The sequence below is a fragment of the Spermophilus citellus genome (assembly GCF_964194105.1).
Source record: "Spermophilus citellus genome assembly, chromosome: 12".
NCBI lineage: Eukaryota > Metazoa > Chordata > Mammalia > Rodentia > Sciuridae > Spermophilus > Spermophilus citellus.
In genome coordinates, this window is record NC_138198.1 from 37,074,340 (window position 1) to 37,085,500 (window position 11,161).

The window sequence follows — 11,161 nt, forward strand, 5'->3', positions numbered from 1 at the left end:
CAAAAAAAAAAATCAATTCGTTCATATATTCAGGTATTAGCAAACTTACTCAGTTATTCAAGAAATATTAATGAATATAAATGTCAAGAACTTCAGTGATGAAAAAACCCAGACAAAACAGAAGAGAGAGACACATTTCCAACCAACAAATTTCATAGTGTAGTTCAAGAAACAGAAAAAAAATCATTAAACAATTTTAAGAACTTTACACAAACTCATGCAAAGGTGCTGCTGAGCAGATGTCACAAAGCACTTACTGCTTTGTTCAGAAAAAAAGGGAAGACTATTCCTCTGTGATATACAAATTGAGTTGAAGTTTGAAATCATAAGAAGGGAAAGAAAAGAATCCAGACAGAGGAAAGGAGGGGTTGAAAGGTATCAGTTCCTGAGAGACTCAGTGACTGGAGCAAATGTAGCAAGACCCTGGAAAATAGTTTACAAAATCCACTTGCAGCATAGCATTCAGACCAATAAAATATATAAGTATGTATTATTCCCAGGGGAGTGAGCATTGCTGAGGCTGTTAAGCCTGATACTGGGGTCAAAGAATGGGGATATGATCATGTTAGTGTTTTGAAAACAATGAGCTGGGGGTAGGGATGATAAAAGTTGAAGAAAGTCCAGGTTAGATAACGTTGAAGCATTTAGGAGATGTTGTAGTTCTTTACAAGAGAGACAATGGTGTCTTGGACCCAGAACATTCAAGTAAAGACAAAGAGGTATGCATTAGAGAACTACTGAAAAATCCAACTTTAAGCCCAGCCACGCACAAAAACTCATATTTTATTCTGGTTATAAGAATAGCATGTTATTTTAAAAGTGAAAGATGAAGTTAAAAACTATGACACCTCAGCCTAAGTGATTTAAGCTTCTTGTGTGTCTGCAATAGTGACATGGGTAGACAGACACTGGGACTTGAACATATGCTGAAAGTCAAATTTCCCTTCTCTTTAGACAGTGCCCTCCTTCACACCTTTAAGCTGCTGCCCACCATACTACGTTCCCACCAGCACTGCACAAGACATTTTGGCAACACTTGTTATATTTTCTTCTGTTCTGTAGTCATAAGCAACTTCCCAAATACAGAAGGTATCTCATTATGGTTTTGATTTGCAATTTCCTTCTTATTAGTGACATTAAATATGATCTCCTGTTCGTGTTTGGCATGTTTTCGTTTTGCAAACCAACTCAGTTTTCCACATGAATCTGCTATTTCCCTCTGAACTTATTTTGGTGACCATAATTATAATCATCATGGTTATTGTCACAATTTTGATATATTGGTATAGTTAAAATGACACAAGAGTATTTTATTATTACAGTAACTTCGCTGTTTTCATGTAAGGTTGAAAAATTATAGCTCTTTTGTCATTGTAGAATCACATAGCTCCTTATTTTCTTGCATTTTTTTCTTTGCAATCTTCTTTGATTAATAATTTTTAATGTTAAATTTTATAATTTTATATTCAAAGTATTTATTTGCCATTTCAGAAGTTTTTCAGCTTCTTTATATAGAGCCATCTTTAATGTACAAGCCACATAGATTGATTGCTTTATATAAGATTTATTTCTTTAATTTTTTGTTTTTATTTTTATTCTCAAATAGATGAATATTCACCAAAATATTACTATTGTTACTGAGGATCATTCATGAATGTATTTATCTAATCATCCAAATTTTTGTGTTCTTTCTTACATTTTACAATTTTTTATGTGAAAAAGTTGGCTACGATCTACATACTGTGGGGTCAGGCTCCAAATTCCTCAATAGGACACCCATAGCACAAGAATTAATAACTAGAATCAACAAATGGGACTTACTCAAACTAAAACGCTTTTTCTCAGCAAAAGAAACAATAAGAGAGGTAATTAGGGAGCCTACATCCTGGGAACAAATCTTTACTTCTCACACTTCAGATAGAGCCCTAATATCCAGAGTATACAAAGAACTCAAAAAATTAAACAATAAGATAACAAATAACCCAATCAACAAATGGGCCAAGGACCTGAACAGACACTTCTCAGAGGAGGAGATACAGTCAATCAACAAGTACACAAAAAAATGCTCACCATCTCTAGCAGTCATAGAAATGCAAATTAAAACCACCCTAAGATACCATCTCACTCCAGTAAGAATGGCAGCCATTATGAAGTCAAACAACAACAAGTGCTGGCAAGGATGTGGGGAAAAGGGTATACTTGTACATTGCTGGTGGGACTGCAAATTGGTGTAGCCAATTTGTAAAGCAGTATGGAGATTCCTGGGAAAGCTGGGAATGGAACCACCATTTGACACAGCTATTGCCCTTCTCGGACTATTCCCCAAAGACCTTAAAAGAGCGTATTATAGGGATATAGCTACATCGATGTTCATAGCAGCACAATTCACAATAGCTAGACTGTGGAACCAAACTAGATGCCCTTCAATAGATGAATGGATAAAAAAAATGTGGCAGTTATACACAATGGAGTATTACTCAGCACTAAAAAATGACAAAATCATGGCATTTGCAGGGAAATGGATGGCATTAGAGCAGATTATGCTAAGTGAAGCTAGCCAATCCCTAAAAAACAAATGCCAAATGTCTTCTTTGATATAAGGAGGGCAACTAAGAACAGAGCAGGGAGGAAGAGCATAAGAAGATTACTATTAAACAGGGATGGGAGGTGGGGGGGAAAGGGAGAGAGAAGGGAAATTGCATGGAAATGGAAGGAGACCCTCATTGTTATACAAATTTACATATAAGAGGAAGTGAGGGGAAAGGAAAAAAAAACAAGAGAGAGAAATGAATTATAGTAGATGGGGTAGAGAGAGAAGATGGGAGGGGAGGGGGATAATAGAGGATAGGAAAGGCAGCAGAATACAACAGACACTAGTATGGCAGTATGTAAAAACGTGGATGTGTAACCCATGTGATCCTGCAATCTGTATACGGGGTAAAAATGGGAGTTCATAATCCACTTGAATCAATTGTATGAAATATGATGTGTCAAGAGCTTTGTAATGTTTTGAATAACTAATAATAATAAAAAATAAAATAGTAAGCATATACACTCTGTTTTTCCTCTCTAAGAGCTGAAAGAATGATGATGGTGGAGTGTATCTAGGCAGCAACCCTCAACCACTCTACAAGCCAGAAAGGAAGTGGTGAAAGAACAGATGGCTAGAGATGTGCATGAGAGGAAATCCTCTAAAACTCAAAACTGCACAGTTTGAGACTTGGAGGGACTTGAAGTTTGGCTATTGGAGCAAGAAATAAGAACAAAATTTCTTGACCCCTGAACTTTGACCAGGGTCTGCTATAGGGAGAGGATAACAAAAAGAAAATAGGAAGAGGAAAAACCCCTAAAGAAAATTCCTTAACAACAACAGGAAAGAAAAGCATACTAAGTTAAAACAGGACAGAAGCAGCAAAGAAAGCGAAGGACATCACACAGTTTAAGCCAGTTGTGAACTGAAAGCTGTGCTGGGAAGGACAGCCATTTTGTACCTAACCAGGCTTGCTAGAAGAAATTAAAACAACACAGCTTTTCCCCACCCACAGGTAGTAACACAGCCAGAGGGAATACCTCTGAAGTGGGTTGTCTCAGTAACCTGCCTAGAAGGAACTTGTAGAGGGATTGCTGTTAGCTGAAAGTTACTGAACTTCCTCCACCCTGACCCACCAAGGACAAGGGGAGTGAGGAGCTGATCCAGGAGCTAATCACTCCCAGGGAGTGCTAACCCCAACCCAGCACTCCACACAACCTTGGCAGGAACTCAGGCAAAGACAAGTCAACTGGCATCCCATCTGTCATGGTTATGGGTAGAGCCAAGTGAGGTGCACCAGCCAGGGTGCCACAGGTGATCCACATGGAGTCTTCACCTGCAGGCTCCACAGTTGCAGACAGCCACAAAGCAGACAGAACCACTTTGTAGAAGTCAGCAGAGGGGAGCAGATGCCTGTAATTCATTGTCCCAGGCAGTAGGAGCTCAGATGCAGGTGGGTCAATTGTCAATCCCCGTCACAGAGTGCGTGCCCTGGTGATCTACATCAGCCAGGGTTTCAACTTTTGCAACACAGACGACCCACAGAGAGTCTGCAGCCACAGCTCTCATGCTTGCAGACAGTTACCAGGCTCTATGTCACTTTAAAGAAGTTCCTGTGGAAGGAAGCAAGCCCACGGTATTCCACAGCAGACAGCAACATCCCTGAGACCTGCATCCTACACCCTGACAGCCAACAGAAATAGCCAACAGATACAGCACAACACCTTCCAAGCCTATAAGCTCAGGTCCCTGAACTGATGAATAAGGACTGGCTGACAAGAAATCCACAGAAATCAGGGAAATGGCTCCTGTGTCACAGCACCTCTAGGAGAATTCACAGCTTTGAGTCTCAGAGTTGCTAGTTAAGTCAATTTTCATTCAGATGCTCAGATCTACAGAAGTCAATTCTTGAGGATAATCCCATAGCATCAGTGGAGAATCTTACACAGGTATAGAGAGACATGACATGCCCCAAAAGGGACTTACAGAGGAGTACCCCATAGCCACCAACCAGTGAGCCCAGACACCAGCCCACAGCTCTGCAACCTGTGCACACCAGAGAAGGCAGTAACCCTACCCTTGTCCAAGGCCACCCAGTGCTATATCAGATACATACTTCTAACTTAGAACACCATACCATGCACACTTTGAAATATAAATGGGGTAGCCCACACTGGATTTGATTGTGCTGGATACACAGAAATTATCTTCAGGAGGGCACACAAGACTACTCCCCCAAACAGGGAATAAGAGAGATACTTAGTCCCAGATAATTAGGGACTATCTCCTCTGACCCAACAGAAAGCTAGTAGGTACCTAGACACAATCTGCTCCAGAACATAATTGTGATTTTATACCTGTATTACAAGAACTGTGAAGAACATTTTCAACAACAATTTCCCCCTCAAGGTGTTGATGATTCTGGGAACAACATAGGATACGCTTTGAGTGAGTGTATCAGTACCTGAATATTTGTTCAGTATGGAATACTTAAGCAATAGTCATAGCAGCAGATGGTAGATATAACAACAATATGAAAAAGCAAGGGCACAAACCATCTGAAATAGTACACAGCACTTGAACAACTGATCCCACAGTGAAGGAAATGTCAGAGAAAATATTTAGAAAATTCATAGTTAAAATATTAAGTGAGCTAAATGAGCATGTAAGAAATAAAACTAGGAAGTATAGGACACAAAATATCATTTTAATAAAGAGAGATTCTGGAAAAGAACAAAACAGAAATCCCAGAAATGAAAATTCAATATATACAATTGAAAATTCAGTGGAAAGCATCACCTATAGATTAGACCACTTTGAAGATGGATTTTCAGACTCTGAAGACAAAGTATATATCTTAAAAATAAATTCAATCTCGGCGCCCCGGGCCGGCGGCATCGGCGGCGGTGGCGGCGGTGGAGGAAGTTTCCGTTTTGCGCTCCACCCCAGTAGCAGCTTAGCTGAGGGGACAACTTCCTCCCTACGCGCAGCGGGCTTAGCTGCAGCCCCACGTCACCCCCCGGGTCATGGGGTTGCCCAAGGGTCCGGAGGGCCAGGGTCTTCCAGAGTGTTAATCTGCAAAGAAAATTTGGAGTCAGACATCCTAGTTCCAGTATCTTCTGCCAAGAAGTTCTTTCACAGGTTTTAGTGCAAAAGTGCACGTCTCCATTCTGGGTGGAAACTAGAGAAGATGAAGAACAAAATGTGAAGTTGACCGAAATTTTGGAATTCTTAGTTGCAGCTGGGTATTTCAGAGCAAGAATTAAAGGCTTGTCACCTTTTGACAAGGTAGTAGGCGGAATGACTTGGTGTATCACTACTTGCAACTTTGATGTAGACGTGGATTTGCTCTTTCAGGAAAACTCTACAATAGGTAAAAAATAGCTCTATCAGAAAAGATTGTCTCTGTCCTTCCGAGGATAAAATGTCCACACCAGCTGGAGCCCCACCAGATCCAGGGAATGGATTTTATTCACATATTTCCTGTTGTGCAGTGGCTAGTGAAACGAGCTATAGAAATAAAAGAAGAAATGGGTGACTACATTCGCTCTTACTCCATATCACAGTTCCAGAAAACCTACAGTCTCCCTGAGGATGATGACTTCATAAAGAGAAAAGACAAGGCCATCAGGACAGTTGTTCAACTCTCCGATGTTTACAAGCCACGTCGGAAATACAAACGCCAACAGGGAGCAGAGGAGCTGCTTGATGAAGAGTCTCGAATCCATGCTACACTTTTGGAATATGGCAGGAGATATGGATTTAGCCGCCAGAGCAAAACAGAGAAGGCTGAGGACAAGAAAACAACACTTCCTGCAGGGCTGTCAGCTACAGAAAAGGCAGATGCCCACGAGGAAGAGGAGCTTCAAGTGGCTGAAGAGCAGCGTATTCAGTCACTGATGACCAAGATGACCGCCATGGCAAATGAGGAGAGTCGTCTCACTGCAAGCTCCGTGGGTCAGATCGTGGGCCTCTGTTCCGCAGAGATCAAGCAGATTGTGTCTGAGTATGCAAAGAAGCAGTCTGAGCTCTCAGCTGAAGAAAGTCCAGAAAAATTAGGAACCTCTCAGCTACATCGTCGGAAAGTTATCTCCTTGAATAAGCAGATTCAGCAGAAGACCAAGCATCTAGAAGAGCTTCAATCAAGTCATACCAACTTACAAGCCAGATATAATGAAACAAAGAAAACCCTAACAGAGCTGAAAAGTCACAGTGAGAAACTGGACAAAGAGCGAGCAGCCCTTGAGAAGACAGAATCCAAAGCTGATCCAAGTATTCTGCAGAACTTGAGAGCACTTGTAGCCATGAATGAAAATCTGAAAAGTCAAGAACAGGAGTTTAAAGCACATTGCCGAGAAGAGATGACGCGGCTTCAGCAGGAAATCGAAAACCTGAAAGCTGAGAGAACACCAGGTGGAAGCGGAAAGAACCTCTCCAGTGGAGAGCCACATGAAAGCCTGACTTCTGGGATGACTCATGATGAAGACCTAGACAGACGATATAATATGGAGAAAGAGAAACTTTACAAGATCCGTTTACTACAGGCTCGACGAAATCGTGAAATAGCAATTTTGCATCGCAAGATTGATGAAGTGCCCAGCCGAGCTGAGCTAATACAGTATCAGAAGAGATTTATTGAACTCTACTGCCAAATTTCAGCAGTGCACAAAGAAACCAAGCAGTTCTTCACTTTGTATAATACCCTGGATGATAAAAAGGTTTATTTGGAAAAGGAGATTAGCCAGCTGAACTCAATTCATGAGAACTTCTCCCAAGCCATGGCCTTCCCTGCTGCCCGGGACCAGTTTTTACGTCAGATGGAACAGATTGTAGAAGGAATTAAGCAAAGTAGAATGAAGATGGAAAAGAAGAAACAAGAGAACAAAATGAGAAGAGACCAGTTGAATGACCAGTACTTGGAGCTGTTAGAAAAGCAGAGGCTGTACTTTAAGACTGTGAAAGAGTTCAAAGAGGAGGGCCGCAAGAACGAGTTGCTGCTGTCCAAGATGAAAGCCAAGGCCTCCTGAACATTCCCAGCCATTTTTGTATGTCACTGATTGATTTTTAATGCCACATCTATCCACTACAAGATCATTAAATGGTTCTGAAAGCAACAGTAGAGAGATGCAGGTGTATTGATTTCAACTCCCTGGATGTTTTCTTTCTCCTATCTGCTTCCATTTCATCTCTGTTGGCTGTTGTTGATGGAATCAGACAGTGTAAGCATTAGCTTGGATATGACCCATCACCTATGAAGAAATTGGGCTATCTATGTTCTCTGTCCATTCAACTTATTTCTCTAGTAACATTGCACTTATGAAGGTACCTGTATTTGTCTGGACTGTCTGAATAAAGAAGAATTCTTTCATTCAGCAAATATTAATTAAATGACCACTGAGAAATAAAAATAAATAAATAAATAAATAAATTCAATAATAAAGAAAAGATGCTGAGTCCATGAAAAGAATATTCAATAAATCTGAAATAATATTAAGAAACCAAATATAAGACTCATAGGCATAGACCAAAGGCCCTGAAATACAAACTAAAATAATGCACAATCTTTTCAAGAAAATATTATTAAAAAATTTTCCAAACCTCAAGAACAAGATGGAAATGTAAATACAAAAGGCATTTAGAACCAAAAATTGGTAAGATAAAAATGCATTGTAATTAAAGTGGGTAACATATAGAATAAAGATAGAATTTTAAAAGCCACAAGAGAAAAATTCCGATCACATTTAGGATTTCTACTGATTTCTCATATTGGATTCTAAGAGCCAAGAGGAAGAGACAAAGAAGGTTATTGCATACTGGATAAGAGAATTATTCAATAACAAGCTAATATGATTATAAATATTTATGCCCCAAACACTGATGCATACTTAAAACAAATACCTCCTACTATAAATAATCAAGTAGACAACACTACAATAATACTGTGTGATTTCAACACAAGTCTTTCGCTATTAGATAGGTTATCTAGACTCTTCAGAACTAAAAATACTATTAATCAAATGAACCTAACAGACATTTATAGAATACAGAATCCTTTGACAAAGGAATTCACTTTCATTTCAGCAGCACACAAAACTTTCACTAAAATAGATCAAATTTTAGGGAAAACCCAAATCTTAGAAAATACAAAAAAATAAGAGATAATTCCTTGCATCCTATCAGGTCATAATGGAATGAAATTAGAGAGCATTGAGATAAAAATAAAACCCATTTTTAAAATCGGAGACTAAATAATACTCTTCAATGAGGAATAAATCAGAAGAAATCAGGGTAGAAAAATTGTATGAAAAAGAAGAAAAAAATACATGATATCAAAATCTCTAGACAGCATTGAGTTCCTACATTTAGAAAGATTCCAAATAAATAATCTAATGCTACACTGCAAGACCCTAAAGAAAATAATTAAGGTTAGAACAGAAGTTAATAAAATTGAGAATAAAATAATACAAAGCATAAATGCAACAAGTTGTTTCTTTGAAAAGATAAGATTGATAAACTCTTAGACAAGCTAACCAAAAGAGAGAAAGAAGACCCAAATCAATAAAATTAGAGATGAAAAAGAAGATATTACCACAGACATCTGAAACCCAGAGGATTATTAGAATCAACTTTGAAAATTTATTTTTTAAAAACATATACTTTTTAAATTTTTATATTTTAGTTTTTAGGTGGACACAATATCTTTATATTATTTTTATGTGGTGCTGAGGATCGAACCCAGTGTCCCATTTGTGCTAGTCGAGCACTCTACCACTGAGTCACAAACCCAGCCCTATATGAAAATTTATATTCCAATAACCTGGAAAGAAGATATTGACAAATTTCTAGAAACATATGACCTACCCAAATTGAACCATAAGGCTATAGAAAACAACCAATATCAAGGATGAGATTGAATTAGCAATGAAAAATCCTCCCAAAAGTAAAGCCCAGGATCAGATGGATTCTCAGGCTAGTTCTACCAGACCTTTCAAGAAGAACTAACACCAATTCTCCTCAAATTATTTCATGAAATGGAAAGGGAGGGAACACTGTCAAATTTATCTAATAAAGCCAGTCTAACTCTACTGCCAAAGACACACATTATTGGAAAAAAAGAAAACCCTTTAAATAGATGGTGCTATATTCCGTGGTCTATTTGATTGTTCATAGTAAGAAGTGTTTGTTTTTTGTACATCAGTGTTTGGAACAAAAATATTTTTTCTTGTTGAAACCAGGCAAGGACACATCAAGGAAACAAAACTTTAACCAATATCCTTGATGAAAATATATGCAAAAATACTCAATAAAACATCAGCAAACTGCATTCAAAAATACATTAAGAAGATAGTGCACAATGATTAAGTGGTTTTAATCTCAGGGGTACAAGGTTGTTTCAACATAAACCAATCAATAATGTAATCCCACATAAATTAAGTTAAGGACAAGAAACATACAATCATCTCAATGGATTCAGAAGAAACATTTGACAAAATTCAGCACCCAAATTATGTTAAAAATGCTGCAGATACTAGAGGTAGAGGAAACTTACCTCAATATTGCAAAGACTATATATGACAAACCCAAGGCCAATGCCATACTTAATGCAGAAAAACTAAAAGCCTTTCCTCTAAAACCTGGAACAAGATAAGAATTTTTATTCTCACCACTCTTATTCAATACTTTCATCATGCTTATTTCTACAGTTCTTGAAACTCTAGCAATCAAGAGCCACAGCAATCAAGCAAAAGAAGGAGATTAAGGGGTTACCAAAAGAAAAAGGAGTTGTCAAATGTTCTCTGTTTGCTAAAGACATTATTCTATATCTAGAAACCCTAAAACTTCACCAGAAAACATCTAGAGCTGATAAATAAATTCAGCATGGTAGCAGGATGAAAGATCAACATACAGAAATGAATCACTTTCCTATACTGCAATAATGATCCTATTCACAATACAATCAAAAGCAAAACAAAATAACTTGAGTATAAGTCTAACCAAGGATGCGGAAGTCCTCTACAATGAAAACTACAAAACACTGAGTAATGAAATTGAAGAACTTAGAAGATACAAAGACCTCCCCTTTTCTTGGATAGGCAGAATTAATCTTGTCAAAATGGTTATACTACCAAAAAACATTATACAGATTCAATGCAATTGATATCAAAATACCAATGAAATTCTTCACAAAACTAGAAAAATCAGCCCTAAAATTTATTTGAAAGAATAAAAATAGACAAAATATCCAAAACAGTCTTGAACAAGAAGAGCAATGCTAGAGGTATCACAATTATAAACCTCAAATTATACTACAGAGCTATATAAACAAAAACATTATGATAGGGCATCAAAACAGACATGAGGACCAATGGAATAAATTAAAAGATTGTATCCACATAGTGATACTCCACAAAGGTGCCAAAAATATACATTGGAGAAAAGATAGTCTTTTAAACAAATGGTACTAGGAAAGCTAGATATCAATACATAGAAGAATGAAACTAGATCCCTGTCTTTTAACCTGCCCAATAGTCAATTCAAAGTGAATAAATGACCTAGGAATTAGATCAGAAACTTTGCAACTGCGAGAAGAAAACATAGGCTTAACAAGTCATCATATTGGCATAGACACCA

At 38.0% G+C, this 11,161-nt stretch overlaps 1 protein-coding gene across 1 annotated transcript; it reads left to right on the forward strand.

The window, feature by feature from the left end:
- Positions 1 to 678: 678 nt before the first annotated feature.
- LOC308631609 (coiled-coil domain-containing protein 93-like) lies at positions 679 to 7,930 on the forward strand (the record flags this gene model as incomplete). Its single annotated transcript, XM_081262993.1, is given in 3 exon segments — positions 679 to 719; positions 5,521 to 5,903; positions 5,906 to 7,930. Coding segments are annotated over 3 exon segments (2,076 nt in total). The 3' UTR covers positions 7,558 to 7,930.
- Positions 7,931 to 11,161: the final 3,231 nt, after the last annotated feature.